The 17,759-nt window shown below is 50.1% G+C and overlaps 3 protein-coding genes across 3 annotated transcripts; 2 read left to right on the top strand and 1 right to left on the bottom strand.

The window, feature by feature from the left end:
- Positions 1–3,417: 3,417 nt before the first annotated feature.
- On the top strand, positions 3,418–4,076 carry QC762_606210 (uncharacterized protein; the record flags this gene model as incomplete). Its single annotated transcript, XM_062892312.1, is given in 3 exon segments — positions 3,418–3,505; positions 3,516–3,712; positions 3,806–4,076. The coding sequence occupies 3 exon segments, from the start codon at positions 3,418–3,420 to the stop codon at positions 4,019–4,021; spliced, it is 501 nt and encodes a 166-aa protein (XP_062740836.1). The 3' UTR covers positions 4,022–4,076.
- A 3,179-nt stretch (positions 4,077–7,255) lies between these two features.
- Positions 7,256–8,529, top strand: QC762_606200 (uncharacterized protein). The gene is made up of 3 exons (XM_062892311.1): positions 7,256–7,747; positions 7,813–8,061; positions 8,113–8,529. The coding sequence occupies exons 1-3, from the start codon at positions 7,580–7,582 to the stop codon at positions 8,341–8,343; spliced, it is 648 nt and encodes a 215-aa protein (XP_062740835.1). The 5' UTR covers positions 7,256–7,579; the 3' UTR covers positions 8,344–8,529.
- A 5,735-nt stretch (positions 8,530–14,264) lies between these two features.
- Positions 14,265–15,106, bottom strand: QC762_0097040 (uncharacterized protein; the record flags this gene model as incomplete). Its single annotated transcript, XM_062884135.1, has 2 exons — positions 14,265–14,728; positions 14,809–15,106. The coding sequence occupies 2 exons, from the start codon at positions 15,104–15,106 to the stop codon at positions 14,265–14,267; spliced, it is 762 nt and encodes a 253-aa protein (XP_062740834.1).
- Positions 15,107–17,759: the final 2,653 nt, after the last annotated feature.

Here is a 17,759-nt window from a genome sequence, read left to right as displayed (position 1 = left end):
ACGAACCAAAAAGGAACTTTTATGCAGCGCTTATTAGCGCTACAATGACACACACCGCGGCTGGAGAAAATCACATGCTTCATTGTCCACGCTTGCTCTTATGGCTCGGTGGTCTGCACGGCTCATATCAATAGGGCTAGTCAGCCACACCCCATCATCAGATTTGCTGGGAAGCTTGGATCAGGTCCAGTCAGGGCTCGGATCAAGTCCATATAATGCTTAGATCAGGTCCAGACAGTGCTCAGATCAAGCTCAGGTTGAGTGATGGAAAGCTGAGATAATATTCTCAACCAGGTGACATAGTTGGAAGAAAAGGCAAAGCAACACACATGATAAATGAACAGTTGGATGCTGATAAAGAACCTCTAACATAGTCTATGATCCGAAAACAGTTCCAGGATAACGCCGACAAAAGAGAAACCTTGCCTACTCTGTGACCTTGACTTCTTCCGGGGTGTCCTTCGCTCCCTCTGGACGCCAATCCCACCCGGGTGGCTCATCCCGCACCATTAATGCAAATTTGGTTCTACCAGACTCCAGGATACGGGGTTGTTTGATCCGCTTCTTGATCTCCTTTACAAAGGGTCACGAGCTATTCCTAAGCACCACGACATCCACGCCGTCTCGATCCGGGTCGGATTTCTTCTTGTCTGTGACCCGGTACCCTTCCACAGTTGCCGCAGGACTTCTCGCAGAAGGTCCTCTGCATTTGATGGAAGCCAATGGTATATTGCGGATGATGGAGATGAGCTGCGGTCGGATGCTCTGGAATGCTTGATCGGCTTCGGGGCTGAGAGGTCTGACGTTGTATCTACCAAACCCGACCATTTGCCAGTTGCGCTTCTCGGCATCGTCGTATTCGATGACATGTGTACAGCGAAACGGGACGTTATCGTTAATTGCGGCTGCAGTCATTCGGGCAGCATATACCCTTGGTCTGAGTGGAGGAAGTCGTGAACTTGACTCGGCAATTGAAGGTGGAGGGGATTTTGCTATAGAGCTGTGTCACGGTTTCAAGTCGAAGCCTTGCATCGTGAAGATCTGTGTATGGAATACTTTGGAACCGTCTTTTATCTAATCAGTTGTTTTAGTGGTGCCTTCCAGGGGGTAAACGCGGGCAGGCACGTGGAGGCTTGGTCACAAGTACCTACCTAAGATAATGTTCAATTGCGTCGTTCCTTCCACCTGATGTGATAAGTTGTGGCAGTGTGGGCCTTTGCAACACGTATGGGGGTGTAACAGGTGGCTGGGACCCGGGCAGCCGTAAAACTGCCCCCAGAAGGCATTTTCGGCACCGCCGGTCTCCGAGAGGCCAAGTAGCCCAACTTCTCCTGCCCTACAAGGCGCGGTGTGGCTTGACTTTCCTTCCTGTCTCTCTTTTGCCCCCAATCAGTAGATGGCCGAAGTTTGTAGCCATCCTTTTAAGATGCCGCACACTTTGTGTCTTGCGTTACGACTTTATGTTTCCTAGTTCTGTGGGGTGTTGAGAGTATTACTGACAACACATTATTCCGAGTTGCAGGATTCAGAACACAACTCTTCAATTCGTCCTACGCACGAGCTATTACAAACCTCGCCAAGTCTTACTTCCCCCCTAAACGAAATGGGCGTTCTGGTTTCTCTTCCTGGTTGTTAGCTACCATGCCGGTACTCAATTCTGCTCATTCTCAGGTGCCGTTGTGGCGTTTGACACTTAAAGCTTTCCAAGGAATTCCCTAGAATCAGCCTTTGAATCCCGAATCTCCGAACCATCGACCACAGTCGATCGGACCCAGCTACCGTGACCAACTCATGGCTGGCATTTGGGGCAATGGGTATGGTAACACTGTCTTGTAAGCTATGTTTCCCACAATATGGTATCTTATTCACTGATATGCATTTCGGGTAAAAGGTGAAGACGGGTATGATAGTTCTGTAGTGTACCTCGAGAGACAACTCGACGACTACCAACCTCAAGATTGCATCTACGAGATATTCCGCGAACTATTCAGCTTGATTACGACACTAAGGAACTCACATGGTACCGCAATGACCAGATATCCTCGCACCAGGGACCAGTACCCATACCGAAAACTCGCTGAAGAAACCTTAAAGACCCTGGCTTTGCTCATCCCTGACACGGACATTGACAACCTCCTCTGGTTTCAGCGAAAGCTACATAACGATGAAATGGCGTGGCCTGGCTATGTTCGCAAGGTGCGAGGGGTTGACCCCAGGGCCGGCACACAGCTGCTGTATCCCCAGGAAGTACCGCCCCATACTCAAATGTGGGGTGACAGGATCATTACTGTGTCAAGACAGGTCGACGGTTCAAGTTCTGGAGAGCTCGCCTTCTAATCTTGGAAGAGACATTCAACTGCACAGTACCACGGACTATTTGCGGCTTTCGGCTTGACAAGCGAAACAAACGCGAATACTTTACCTTTTGGTTTGCCGGCCTAAGCCCCGTCTTCGTAACCATCGGGCTGATCTTCGCCATTAGAGCTTTCATTGCAAAGATCTTGCAATTGAACGCAGCTCAGGAGGCCAACAGGTTTACGAGTATTGCTGCTGTGTTGACAGACTCCGCTGCCGGTACTCAATATCTCAGCGGGCACGTGGATTGCTGTTGTCTACCTATGGCATACAACAACGAGACTTCAACGGCCGTCGTATTGGATGCTGGTCGAGAAACATCTTCACTAGTGCAGGCCACCATCCCCTCAGTCTCCCCAGGTAGTCCCCATGAAAAGATTCTGAGCATCAAATCTACGACCTCTATCACATGCATCGGCTCCACGGCCGCTGAGCCAACCGTGACAACCCTCCTTTCAGCGGATCAACCCAAAAAATTCACTACCTGTAGTCTCCCTTGATAAAGTTGCAGCATGGGAGGTCTCTGGAAGAAGGAAGGAAGAAAGTGGAACGTCAAGCTTCGCATTTTTCTCTTCATCAGTTGTTGGAGATGGCAGTATTTTAGGGGGTAATCGCTCGATGGTTCAATCAAGCGGTTGCCATGGCAACTGTTCAGCGGTAACTTACGTCAAGAAAGGAGGGGTTTGGACATGCAATTGCCCCTGGGTTTGTTCACAAGTTCTATGAGACGAAGTTTCATGCAAAAAGTTGGCTATCTAAAATCTCGTGCCTTTTATGGCGAAAGCATATGTCAGAGGACGTCGGCCTGCGTTTTTGAAACTGGTCCAGCCCTACGGCTTTGAGGACGGGGCTTTTAATCTCGGGTTGATGAAATGACAGGGATTAGCCAGTTTAGATCCAACGCTGTGATCTTAGCGAAGGGGCAAGCTAGACGCCTCGTTCCGCCTCCCAGTAATCCTTCGAGCCTTCAACACGGATATAAAAAAAGCGTCCTCCTCGCCCTCATCTTCTCGGCAAAAGCTGAACCATATCCAAGGACTACAGCTTCGACAACTAGGAAAAATGAAATTCTTCTCCGTGTCAACTTTGCTTCCATTAGCGCTCCTCGCGGGCAAGACTCTCTGTTGGCTGCGCCCAACACACCTTCGGCGTATGCCAAGACAACATCGTCCACTGGTACGACCCCGACGACGGTCAAATCTGCGACCCTCACGACTGCGGCGGTGGCCGCGCCCCCCCTAGAAAAGATGTTCCCGGTTGCGCTTTCTACACCGGCACCGAAACCCTCAGGACAGAGGCTTCCTACATGCCGTGCTTCACCTCTGGGAAGCTTGTCCTCACCACGGAGGAGCCGACTGTCAGTCCTACGCCCGTTGCTACTGTGATAGAGTCCAGTTCTACGGAGACCATCGACTCTTCGACCGGCGCGCTCACACTTTCCGAGTCACAGCCTACTGGGAGTAGCTCAGTTCCTTTGGTGACGACATTGACGACTTCTACATCGGCGGTGATTACTGATCGGCCGAGTGTGGGGGATGAGGAGGAGGAGATTACTACTCCGACTACGACGACGGCGACGGGGAATGGTGGGAGTGTTGTCGGGGCTGGTGGTTCACTGGTGCGGGTCTTTGCTGGGGCGGTGTTTGGCGTTATTGCGTTTGTTTAAGGGGGGGTGGCTGACAGTGACGGAACTGAGTGGGCAAGGAAGATGAAGATGCTCTTTTGTAGCTTTGTTCCTGGTACGTGTACTCCCAATATCATCACACTCTTGATTCTGTAAGGCGGGTTTCAAAATATTCAGGTCCCGTGACAGTACCTAAGCGCGGCGTAACTACATATGTAACAGCAGGATGCGAGTTGTGAACTCTGCATTGAACCCGGCTTTATCCCGAGTACTGGAGTTAATTAAAGATACCGAAGGGCGGCCAAATTGTCCTGCTGGCTGGGCTATAGGTGCAAGATGCTACTTTAACCCACACAACTTTACTCGCGCAGTATGAGGTAAGGTAGCCCAATCGGAATTTCATGAGTCTAACGAAAAAAGAAAAAAAGAAAAAGAGAAAAAGGCTGGAGCCGACGCAAAAAACCTTGAACAGTGGCCTTACCCACTGTCAAAAGACTGAATTTAGTTTGATATGGGAATCCTATAATTCTCAGATAGCTGATATAAAGGTTTAGATACTATGTATGAGAGTTTGGATTTCAGACAGAAGAAGCTTGGCTTTTTAATAGAAGAAGCTTGGTTTTCTAATAGAAGAAGCTTAGATAGTGTCCCTACTACGCTAGGATAAAGCTCGGCTAGGCGTAGGTAGATCTTATACCGTTCCTCCGCTGATTTTGACCCCACCCATGACTCCGTGTCCCCGCCATCATCACCCTCCATTCCTCGGACTTCTCGAATAACCTGCCCACTCACCAGCCAAAATACAGCACGGAAGGCTAGAGGTAGGACGATCCTACCGGTGTGGAAGTGGCTGAGGTCAATGGCGCGATATACAATGTCCTCCCATTCAGCGGAGAAGAGGCATGAGATCTCGAGCAAAGGACGGCGAAACTAGATGTTGTGAGGTGAACTATTCGAGACAGACCATCCGCAACCGGCCGGTCAGACCAGGCGTTTATTGAGGGCTATAAACTCTGCAAACAAGGTTCAACGCAGCACCGAAACCCTCGACGCAATTATTATTGCAGGTGGCCCGGAGACGTTCATCCATGCCATGAAAAAAGCTCTAGAGGAAATTAAATCGGAGATAAAAGGCAGGAGAGAAGGAACTCAGTGGAATATATTATCCGGGAAGACCCACGTAAACCAACGAGTCGAAGGTTCTTCCAGAGGATAATAGGTTAGGTTACGGGAAAGTTCGAGCGGTAAGCTACTATACTTGATCCAAGGTGGTCAACCAGTCAAGTCAAGTCAAGTCGGCCCTCGATTTAACTTGACTTGCCGCCCAGGTCTTGATTTGACTTAAGGTCCTTACCGCTTTGACTTGACTTGTCGACTTGCAAGCTTACGGTAGTTTTTCCGGCCCGATTCTTAGCAAAGTAGATAAGGGCAAATCGGATATTAATTTTCTCAATTATCTATAGCTCTTTGGCGTTAAACTCCCTACAGTAGTGGGTTCTTGCGCCTTTTCTTTCCAGAGGTTCCGGTCTGGGTTCTGCCGAGTTAAACTCAGAGGCCAACCTCACACCTAACAATAACCTCACCACCATGAACTCAGTTATCGACCACTAGTGTTTGTATGAAAAAAAAAATACATTATAGGCCTTGGCAAATCGTCAAGTTAAGTCTAGGCTGGATTTAATTCAGCTTGCGTAAAAATCGGGCCGATTAACTTGCCATGACGGTTGAACTTGGAAGTCAAGTCAAGTTTAACTTGTTAACCGCCCTAGCCTAATCAACACAAAGGTTCTGTTCTGTCTTATTCATCACTAAACAGGCAGGAGGAGAAGGATCTAGAATAAGCCAAAGGGTTGCCTGTTTGGTCCTGTTTGGCTTGGCTGGTTCACACCAGGTTTGATTTGCCCTCAGGACTCACCACTGGAAGTCATTTCTCAGACTCATCCAGTCAGCAGCTATGTATATATTAGCCGGCCTTGTTCCACTAGTCAGTTCAGTTCAGAACCTATTGATATCGGATTGTATCCACTACTTCCTGTGTCCTTGATTTTGAAGAACGGTCTGACTTTGTTTTCCTCACAAACATCCAATCTAGCCCCTCATTCTGGTGGATAACATAGATACTGGAGATCAAGGACACGCAATAGTGGATGCGGTGGTGGTAAATATCAGTATAAATTAATGAAAAATTTGCTCTTCACTCCCGAGACTAAGTATGCAATTGGATGGTGATGGCAGGGGAATATTCTCATGAGCGACGAAGGCCTGGATGAGTTGATGGCTTGGCTGGGGAAGCCGTGGCCCGTAGATGGCCCACAGATTGCAATACCACAGGACAAACCGATAGGAGGCTGGACTCGGTTGCGTAAAATTATCGTGGGCCTGGCTTAACTTGGCGTCTTATCTCACAAGAAAAGCCACGAAGATCTCGTGTTATTGACCACCCTAGATATTATTCGAACCTTTTTAGTAATTTCAATGGAAATATTTGAGCTTCTGTCGGACGCCCTTTGTATAGAGAGGATGGTACTATTCGTAATGTATAGGAAAAAGCTACAAGCAAAAAGAAAAGAAACCAATATCTATGAATCTGAGGCGAAGTTGGGGCCCCAGGGCTAAAGGTTTAGGAGAAACCTGACTGCTGGTCTCAAAGAGAGCAACTTCATCATCACACAGCTTGGCGTCGACAGAAAGCTTCCACAAGTCTGCCATGTTTATAATTAGTAGCCATACAACTCGTGTCGAGGAACGATCTAGATGCATCAAGGGCAAGGTGCATTACTCGTCCTGAGCCCTTTGGTAGTTCTATGCGACTCTCTCGCCTGCTAAAAGTCATATGAATGCTGCAGTTCGCATTTCGTCTCGGTGATGGATCTTCGTGGTCCATGATGTCTAGCCGGTTTGGAAACTGGAACTGGAACCTGCGATGAGGATGCGATGGGACAGCCAATCCTCTTTTCCACTTCAATGGCCCTCGACGATATTTTTTTGCAGGGTTGGTCTCGGTGTCAGCGATAGGGCATGAGAATAACCAGCACAGAGTCCAATTATAGGCAGCCATAACCCGCCACAATTGCTCCACCGCCAAGGTAGTGCGGGAAGAGTACAACCAATCGGCACTATCATCTTAGACCCAGCTTTGCTGTCAAAGTCCGACGGCATGAATGGGTGCAGTAGAAGGTGGATATCATGACAACTCGAGATCTTAACATGTTGCATTCGCGTATATCAACAAAGGCTCGTTTCCGATCCACCAAGAAGATATCATTCGCTTTCATCCACACGTGGGCTGCCCAGCTTCACAAGACACACAGTGTGATCCATCCAGCTTACCGGCTAATTCCTTCCGGTCATCAAGGTCTCCAGTCAACACCAAGGATCGGTGAGACAAGTCGGCCTTTTGACAAGGATTTTGAGGCCGCCATGAACAATGATGAGCTGAGACTTTGAGAAACCGAGGTCAGTGGGGAATCAGCTTGTCGTTTGTTCATTAAAAAGGCACGTCCTCAGCTGTTTCGATACTCTCTTCTCACTTCACTCTTCAGTCGTCACTCCTCAGACTCCACAGCTCCATCCTCAACAACACCAGCCCAAACAGCAACCATGGTTCTCCCCAAGAGCATCCTCCTCGCCCTTGCCGCCATCCCATGCGTGCTCGCTGCTGTCGCCAGTCCTCGTGCTCCCGATGTTGACTTGGACGATGGAATGACATGGACCGGTCGTATCTTCAAGACCGATACAGAGGTCACCGAGCTTCACGGCACGGCTACGGTACACATCTTGCCTTGACAACAACACTTCCCGAATCCCTTGACTGACCAGCGGTTGCCCTACAGGAAATTCTCGCCCAAATTCTCGCCATCAACCCCGAGTACAACGCTGCCGAGATCGCTCCCGAGGATGCCCTCGAGGCCCTGGAGAAGCGTGCCGAGGTGCTCACCTGCGGAACAATGGCTACCGGCGACCATGAGCGGTCCATCACTGCTGCCAATGATCTCAAGAAGCTAGGCCAGAACTGCGGTGCCCCGTCCAAGCGCTGCCGCCGCATGACATGCCAATCCACCACCGCCAGTTACATCTGCAGTGTAAGTCCTCCTTCACCGTCCCATGTGACACTGTGCTAACCCTCTCTGCAGGAGAACAGCTCGGATGTTTCCATCCCTTGCTCCACTGCCGGGAGACAGGTGAACCATATCATGCTCAACTGCTGCCGAGGCTACAGGGCTGGAAGATCTGGGCACATTTACCAGGACGGAAGATACAGCATTTGGCTCGGCTATGGAAACTGCAACCACGCCACCAATGTCTTCCCCCACACCTACCCTTATCCCGGTGGATACGTTAACGGTGGCTGCTACGACAACTAAGGCGGAAAGGGAGATGAGACAGGCATGTACTTACAAGAAAACGAAAAGCGGGTGAGGTGAGATGGTTAGGGAGATAGACACACGAGTATCAAAGCAGAGATGGATAGTTGACTTCCAGTAGTTTTGCCTACTTCTGAGATGCCTGCTGATATTCCATGTCCCATCTTAGACTTGTGCTGGACCAGGTTGTGCAAGCCGTAGATACTGATAGGGATATATGTAGGTCTCTGTAGTCCATGTAATCTCCACCACAACGACGACCGTGACAGTGGACGTCTGCAGCACTGGCGCTGCCAGAGACGATATTGCGCCTGAAATTCCAGCCATAATGGTGCAGCAACATGCTACACATCCACCACCAACAGAAGCCGCCGTGAAAGGGGACAAAAATGAAGTTGTTTCATCCGTGTGTGTGTGTGTGTGTGTGTGTTATTAGCGTCCAATCGGGTCGGACTGTGGCCCGTGGCCCCGTAGGGGTCACGTGCCCGAGCCTTCCTCGCCTGGCCCCCGGATGGGGATGTGGACGCCCAAGATTCTAATACTACCGCTAATACTAGCTGACAGGGCGCTTCGCGTTACAAAAGAGAGATATTTACATAGGAGAGTGAGGCCTGCTTGCCTCAGGGCTCTGGTCCCCGAGGGCTTATAGTACCTCCCGGTGTCCGTCGCGTCTCCCTGCCGTTGTCATCCCGGTCTTGGCCGCTTGTCCTCATCTTCGTCATTCTTCCGCCTGGTCATACGCTCCCGAGCTTTCCACCCACTCAGCGTACTTCCTCCAGTCCTTGCCCAGGAGCTTCTGCGGTCTCCTGAGCGCTCTTCGAATTTCGCTGCTCCAGGGGCCCCTCGCCCGTGCCTCTGGGCACACCGCGAAATGTCCGACCTCCGTCGGTTGTCCACATCGGCACGCCCTGTAAGATTCGTGGCCGAGCCGTACGTGGTATGCTTCGTAGTCCCCGTGCCCTGTCCTCTCTGCCAGGAGGTGGTGTAGAGTCTTTCGTGCCAGAGTTAGCTCCGGAGGCGGTTGCTTCCCCGGTCCTGGGATTGCTAGCCGGGCGTACCTCTCTGGTCTGTTCGCCGCCCACCATGCGCTCCACGCCTCGCGCTTCAGGGCCCTGGCCTTGTTTCATCCGTGTATTGTTGTGTCGAGGGAAATTTTTTTGCCGTTTTCGGACTCGCTTATGGGGTGTCGCAATAACAAGTGGCACCCCACCCTCTTTGCTGTTCATGTTATTTTCAGCATCATCTGAAAATAATTGTCACTGCGACGTTGAAATTAGCTTGTCGTTGTCAGCAGTAGTAAACATATGAATCAGTTAAGTGTGACGAACCCCTGATCAGAACCTCTGAGAGGGTTACTGAGTTGAAGGCTGCTTCTGAATAACGGTTCGGTGTAGCCAAAAGGTACACAACAGAAGATGGATCAACACTTATCTTGCAATCTAATAATTGGCTGTGGTGCGCCCTGCGCCGCACCCTTATGTCAGGTTCGTGACACGATTGCACGATATCTTCCCGAAGCGATCACGTACTGAGAGACACTTGATTCTATGTGTTACGCCCCAAGCGTAATACCCCTGTACAGGAACCACTGGGTGGTACCTGTCAGAAAGAAAGGAGTCTTACTAGCAAGGAGTTCATGGTCTGTTAGCGGTGGCCAGGGTCTGTTAGCGGTGGCCATGGTCTGTTGGCCGCGACCAAAAGCAAGCAATACAAGCACACAGAGCAAGGTACAAGGATACCTCAGAAACATATGTAGATAGCTTCACATAAATAGGGGGGAGCGCCGGGCGCTCCCCATGTCGAGGAATCTGATTCCTCATGCAAGCAATCAAGTTCATTTGTCTACAATCTACTCTCAGTAGCTCTTTGTTAGAACAACCTGTTGTTGACAGTGAACCCGTGTCTGAGACGCTTGTCACAACCTTCGATCATCCTGTCATATTCACCTCTGGCGTACTGCCTTGCAGTCTGTATCCATTCCTGGTGCAGGTTGTAACATATATATAGGTACTAACTGCGCATTAAACAAACCTTAACTCCTCCGACTTTGTCTTACGGAAGCGAGCCAGTGTTGCGATGACTCCATCCTTATCCTGCCGATAGTTTTAGTTGCGTTGGACACAATGCATTGGTTAGACGGTGTGGTAGCGCAGAGCGCCGGAATAGCCGAAGGCAAAGATTCTGAAAAAGACACTGCTGGGGACGGTATCACAGTTCTCGGGTGGACCTGAGTCCCGAATATTAGATAATATGTTCATGTTGACACAGATCGTGTCTGGTAAATAAGTTTTCTTGGGCCATTAATGGGGAAGCTGGGGTTAGGAAGGGGGGTGGTGAAACGGTTATTTTGCAGGGGACTGGGGGTTAGTGTAGCTGGGCTGCAGATTGGGAGCGCTAGGGGGATGAAGAGTGAGTTTTTCTTGTGAAATGTATTAAAGGGGGATGTGCTTTACTGATGAGATGGCAGCTATTATCACCTCGTCGTCGGATAAAAAGCTAGAGAAGGCCAAGGCTCTTGGGGCGGATTATGTCATCAACTATAGGACGAATCCGGATTAGGAAAAGGAGGTTATGAGGATCACGGGCGATAGAGACGGTGACGCTGAAGGGGATTATCAACGGGCCGAGGGATAGGTTTGAGGAGATGTGTCGGTTTTATGAGGAGCATCAGATCAGGCCGGTGGTGGACCGTGTGTTTGGGTTTGAGGAGGCGGCTGAGGCGATGAAGTATCTTGTGAGCGGGTCGCACTTTGGGAAGGTGGTTGTGAAGGTTCAGTAGGTAGGTCTATATGGCACGCTAATGTGTGAATATAGAGGTGCGGTGGTGGTTAATCTGAGCTGCCATTTGTATGCCTCGGAATTGCTTTCTGCGTGTCCGATGTTGTGGTTGATAAACCCCGAACGGTATGTTAGAGTTTGAGGTTTTATTATTAAAGGCCCAGTCATTATCTTTGGATGCATGGTTCATGATATGATATGATATCGGTGAACTTAAGCAGCTTCTGGCCCCTCAAATCCCACATGGATCCCTGCTCTCCCAGTCCTCCCATAACCCTCGGCTCCCCTCCTTCGAAGACCACAGTCTCCTGAAGCATCTCAACAAAGCGTTGTCAACGTTCACGCCCGCCCCAGCATTGCCCCGATGATACCTCGAAAGGGTTGGGCTCTGGTCCCAACGCTCCTTTCTTCCTATCTTCTCTTTGATCCTCAGCTTCTCCTTCTTTTCACCACAAAAGTATCTATCGACCACCAACTCGCTTCTCAAACCCCTCAAGTATTGTTCCATTCCTAAACATGTGTCAAACAACGCCGGACTGCCCACTGCTATCCCGAGCAGAGTGTGTGGCATCCCGATGGATCTCCAACTCGCTTCGACGAAGTGACCCCCACTACGAACTGCCATGACCTCCAATGTTGGAGACGAGACTGCCAGAAAGATCTGCCTGGCGAGTTTCTCATCCAGCGCGCAATTCACAATACAGTCGATAATATCTCCGTTCGTGAGTCCCCCATAGACCAGTCCAAGGATGTGGTGAAGCGGCCGTTCCTTAAAGAGACGAATGTCTTCGCCTTCCTCTTCCAACAGCTGCGGGCACTTGTTTACCCTGCAACACTCAAACGCTATGCTTTTAAATAGTTCGAATAGTTGCCACCGATCAAGCACGTTCATTGCCTTCAGTGACGCATCCAGCGTGAGAGAAAGACGCTTAAGCTTGGGAAAGCTCTGCCCAATAGTTTGGTATAATGCAACCTCGGCCTTGCTGCCTTGTAATCTCCGCACAGGAAGGGAGAGATTCTTGACGCTTGGGTACAGGGCGCCCAGGCCTTCAATTTCCCGCGCGGAACTCAACGAACTCTCAACCTCAGTGGGGCTATGCGGATATCGTGCGTTTTGAAAGCCCAAGGACTCCATGCATGGAAACACCATTTCATGGTGCTCCTCGCCTGCAAATGACACGATTGACCAATCCCAAAACCTCACAAGTAGGTTCTGGAGGTGCGGGTGAGCTCGGATGAAGTGAGTGACTTGAGAGTAGAGGGTTGGAGCCAAGATGAGGTTGGCCACGTCGACGACAAGGGTCGTCAGGGAAGGGAAACGATGCTTTTCGGACAAGTGCCTCCCCGCATGGCCGGGCCAGTGAAGGTCGAGGGTGGTCAGGGCACTGAGATCCAGATGTTGGCAGATTCCAGCTAGATTCTGGTCGACGAAATACATCGCCCTGAGCCGCTCAATTGCTTGACGATGAGGCCGTCGAATCCCGTTGCCGAGTTCCTTTGTGAGATCAACTCCGCTGTTCGTTTTGGGAAATATCGAGGCGAGGCGGTGTGGACGCAGAATAATCTCGCCCAGATTTGGCGCCAGTCCTTCGGTCTGTAATATTTCTTTGATTACTTCCATGTACATTCCACTCGCTTCACTGATAGAGCTGTCGTTAGATAGCGAGATGCTGTAGAGACATGGGGATCTGATGAGCGCGTATTCATGAGAATCGGTAACGCGTATAGGGACCGTAGGATATGCGAGGCCAAGAACTTCAGATGAAGGACTGTCCAGTGCTAGCTTCAACCTCTATCCTCCGCAGCTGAAATGTGCCATGATGGAGCCGCACGGGACGGCCTGATGGCAGACTTTTGCTTTCGATGGCGCGGAGCAGGCATGGCGGAAACTGCTCTCTCGCCTTGTACATGACATCGGTGAGCCCGGGTAACCTGCTGATGAATTTGGCCAAAGGCTCCCAGCTCTTGTCCCACGTATACGCACTCTGGAAAAGGGGAGATGGTGTGGTGGGGCTGCCCCCCGGCCAGTCATCAGGAAGGCTATCAAACTTGTCTCTGTTTAGGTCATCCCAGCAACCTTGTCCACAAAAGCTGTGCCGTGTGCAGCTGATTTCATACTCGGTCGTCGAACCGTGGATCTCGAGGACGCGAACGTGACGAAACCCGTCATTCGGTCCAGGCACCGGGAGTAATCTTCGATCAATCCCTCAAGATTATCAGATGTAACGTTGAAGGTCAAACGGTTGAGTAGGCACGTATTGGCAACAGCCCGAAAATGTCGGTTGGTCAACGAGAGCGATACCAGACTATGATGGTCGTCTTCGTTCAGTAGTTCGGCAGATACGGGTTTGCAGTTCGGTGGGAAGTTTGTGCAGCGCTATGCTGAAGGGTAAACGGTTCGTGATTGTTGAGCTAGACGAAACGGTGAGGACTGAGAAGTGAGACGGTGAGAGGTGAGACGGTGCCTGTGAACGAAAAAAGCGTTGGACTCAAAGATCTGGTATTCGACAAGAAAATCTTGCTCTGTGCGTGAACCTTAACCGTAAACCCCAGTTACCCAACGTGGCCAAACTTTATCAGATAATTAGCTGGCACCGCACTCGAGAGTTTCCAACTTCCCTCCTCCCAAACTAGGGTGTTGTGTGGGTCCACCTGGTTGGCCCACGCTCTTCAAGCTCGCCTTCTTTGCTCCCGCTAAATTGGTTGGACTTTATTTTCACCGATTCAGCCACTTTCGCCTCTATTGAGCAGCGGCCTTACTTGTTCACGAACTCCCGCCCTCAAACCCCATCCCCCCCGGCTTGCAAATACTACCTATTCGGGACTTTTAGCTAGAATAACGAAGATCACTGGCCGCATACTATCATACTACACTGTTGGACGCAAAGACACCCGTATTTGTACCGGAATGCCTCTTGCCTTTATAGCAACTGTAGTAGCCCTGCCCTCTGTCGATCTAGCTATCATTTTGGTTATTATTTGCTGAACGATGTGGTTAGGAGAGTTGATTGTGAGATACCTAGGACATATAAATGAGGGGGGTAATGGCTGAATAGATACATGATGCCCCTGAATAACGCTGAGAGATAGTCTGACCTGTGGGCCATGACCCTATCTTCCAATATCTTTATGATGACCACCAATCAGATTGTATCCCACATGCGTCGCCATGAGCTCCTTGAAAAGACTCGGCGCCATCCTTTCTTGGTGGTGGTATTCCTTATCGAATGCCACTCCGCTACCAGTGCCTTGCTCTTCTTGTATCGTCTGTATTTGTTGTATTTATGTGATGCAAAGGCAATCATCCCAAAAATTCCCGTCAGAATGCCTCCCGTGGTGGCGACATCGAGAATTGTTACGCCCCCCACCGCACCCGTTGCCGCTGTCGCTGTGGTCATTTTGACTACCCCTGCTGTGAAACCAGGTCCTCCTGTGATCATTGCTGCCGGTACGAGAGCGTCAGGATTGTAGCTTTCCCACCGATTTGGGACCGTGTCTTGACGCAAATCGTTTACGATGCACCGCATAAGCAAATGGGCGAATTCTTGGCAGTTCGATTCGAAGTTCTCGTAGGTTCCGTCGAAGACTCTCTTCCATATGTCGTCCGCTAAAGAGGGTGAGGAAGATTGGTCAGCAGCCTGAGCATGTTAAAGCTATGGTAGAAGGCATGGGTACCTATGCACTTACCGCATTTCTTGATGTCGTCATCCGTCCATTCTGCATTGCATTTCCCATAATGTGTATACTGGTAGACAAGCCTCTTTTCTTGCGCGTGCTGAATCCATTCTGACTTGGTAATGGTTCGTATGTCACGGGGTTTCCCCGTCGGATGGTTAAGGGTATGGGTGACCTCGTAACATGTTTCGCCTACGCAGACTGCCCAATGGCTGATGGAGGCATGGGTCGACTTATTCACAAAGGGGACTTTGGCAAGGCTGGTGATGGGTCGGCGGTAAAGATAAACGTCTCGCTGTCCCTCTGCCATGGTGACTGGATGTAGGACGGAAACTTGCTAGTTCACTGGTGAACAATTGTGTCGATGGGCAGTGGTTATTGGGCTTGGGCTGATTGACTATCACGTAACCCCGGAGATTGTCGACTCTTTTTATGCTTCTTGTAGAGACAAGGCTGCGCTATTTAGGGCTTTTCAGGATCAGAGAACACGTCATGCCGACATCTTTGAAACCGAACAGGCCAATCCAACCAAGTGCCCAGACTCGTAGCCTGATCTGATTGCCAGAATGATTCAGAGGTAGTACAGCTACGCCTCCACCAGACAATGTAGTCGCGGGTTTATCTTAGCTCCAGTACGTCATAGAACTTAAGTTTGCCAATCAAAACGTGCAGGTGAGGCTCAAGTGGTGGCGATGGCATTCAGCCGCTCATACGTTGAAACAGTCCTGCTGTAGCACAGTGTACGCGCGTACTTTACGGCAGGTATATCTCCGCCACTAGCCCCCAAGGCGGCTCAAGGCATGCTATCTCAGAAAACTGTCAAGATAACTAAATCCGAAACATATCGGAGAGTTGATGGCATATAAACCCGAAATCACCAATACCTTAAGTATACTAAAGCTTTGCCAACTATCATGTAGGCCCCCTGGCAGCCCATCCCATGAACCGCCATCCAAGCCGTGACCGCAGCAATAGGCAAACAGCTCGCCTCCTCATCCGTCAAATACCCCGGCGCCTTGACTAACCCCTCATTTCCAAAAACTCTATAACTTTGCAAGCACCTATCTAACGGCTTTCCTAAACCAGTAGCTAAATGCTCGGGGTAGACCTGACCGGTGACATGCGACTGAAGAAATGTAGACACAACCTTGTCGCCTACTTTCTAGGGACTGTTGTGATTACCAACAGCAACCACAGTGTCGCACATATTAGATACGGGAATGAGCGGTTTTCTGGGAGTGCTAGGTTTATTATAGTAGTTGTATAACCCGTTGACGACCCCAGTGTCGCGGTAGTTGAGCGAGACGGCCGAGATCTTAACTAGGATGTTACGCCCCAAGCGTAATACCCCTGTACAGGAACCACTGGGTGATTCCCGAGGCGTTGGGACACCTCAGCCAATCATTGGGCCAGGGATGGAAAGACCCATAAGCCCCCATACGACCAATCAGGAGGTGCTCAGTCTGATCAGTGGCCAAGACCACTGAGCACACTGAGCACATTGATCATGAAAGGTTGCTCAGTCTGCTCAGCCGCCAAGACCACTGAGCACACTGAGCAAGGTACAAAGATACTTCAGAAACATATGTAGATAGCTTCACATAAATAGGGGGGAGTGCCCAGCGCTCCCCATGTCGAGGAATCTGATTCCTCATGCAAGCAATCAAGTTCATTTGTCTACAATCTACTCTCAGTAGCTCTTTGTTAGAACGACCTGTTGTTGACAGTGAACCCCATGTCTGAGACGCTTGTCACAACCTTCGATCATCCTGTCATATTCACCTCTGGCGTACTGCCTTGCAGTCTGTATCCACTCCCGGTGCAGGTTGTAACAATAAAGCTGATGCGGTAAGGTACTAACAGAACGCCCAGAAAGCCCAGGAAGTAAGAAAAAGGCGTAAGTTGAACAGAGAAGACTCGAATTCCAAGTTTGTGAGGCTTTATGAACTAGAAGAGGCCCGCAACGAAGGGAGGGTGGTAGAGGAAGAAGTGGTAGCCAAGGAGGATGTGGAGCAGCCAGAGCTAGCCTAGCCTGTGCGGCGCAGCGCACGTCATTGGGTTTAAACCATGCGCAAGCGAGAAGCAGATGCAATGTTTGACTCTGACAGTGATTGAGCTACATTTTGGTATAACTCCCATAGAAATTGACCCAATATTAGTCTTGTTGTGGCCAGTGTGAGCATTCAGGGGTAATCTCAACAAGGTTGTGTGGCTGGTGTGGTGGTGGTGGACCAGATCCACATGTGGTCCATTTCCTGGTCATCCAACCTATAACGTTAGTATTACTTTTGTCGTGGGTACCGGGGTCTTTCTTTAGCTCTCGCTTTGGCTCTACTGCTGGCTAACCTACTGGTTAATAGTAATAATAGTCCTCTCAATGACTATAGGTTCCTGTGGGTAAACGGGTCTTTAGCCTAATCTCCGTCTTTAGAAACATCGGTATATCCTATTACACGCTTCTTAAACGAGCTACCCTGGTAGGTGCTTTGATGTATCTAGTCCTTGCCCGCTGTGTAAGCATGGGTTCTGTGGCCGGGCTTCAAAGTCTGCCAGTCTCTTGTTGAGGTATAGGTCCAGTGGTGGCACCCAGGTTTCGGTTTCCAAGTTTCTAATTGGTGTAGCCTTGTATGCTCCGGCCACTATCCTGAGGTTCCTTATCTGAGCTTCGCCAGCCTCTTCGCCAGACCCCGTGGTTGACCTCGAGTTGGAGTGGGTGTGTGGTAGTTGACAGCTCCATAAGCTATGACGCTTCTGATGCACTTGGTGTATACCTCTCGCGCTCTGATGAGGCCTGGGCCTCAGGTTTTAGCTGCAATCCTGGATAGTGCGTAGTCTTGAGTCCTCAGCTGTTCAACTACCTTTCCTTTGTGTGCTCTCCAGTTTAGTCTCCAGTCTAACCATATGCCTAAGAATCTGTCATAAGGCTGTGGTTTAATTTCCGCACCGTCTCGACTCGCTGGCTA

The sequence above is a fragment of the Podospora pseudocomata genome, chromosome 6 (genome assembly GCF_035222375.1).
Source record: "Podospora pseudocomata strain CBS 415.72m chromosome 6, whole genome shotgun sequence".
In the NCBI taxonomy this organism is placed as follows: Eukaryota; Fungi; Ascomycota; class Sordariomycetes; order Sordariales; family Podosporaceae; genus Podospora; species Podospora pseudocomata.
Note: the sequence above shows the minus strand (reverse complement) of the source record. Positions and strands in the feature narration are given on the sequence as shown.

What these genes read in the sequence shown, in the direction of transcription:
- QC762_606200 (XM_062892311.1), top strand. Translation starts at nt 7,580, where the DNA reads ATGGTTCTCCCCAAGAGCATCCTCCTCGCCCTTGCCGCCATCCCATGC. An exon ending in AGCTTCACGGCACGGCTACG is followed by an intron (nt 7,748 to 7,812) that starts GTACACATCTTG and finishes GTTGCCCTACAG; the next exon opens with GAAATTCTCGCCCAAATTCT. An exon ending in CCGCCAGTTACATCTGCAGT is followed by an intron (nt 8,062 to 8,112) that starts GTAAGTCCTCCT and finishes CCCTCTCTGCAG; the next exon opens with GAGAACAGCTCGGATGTTTC.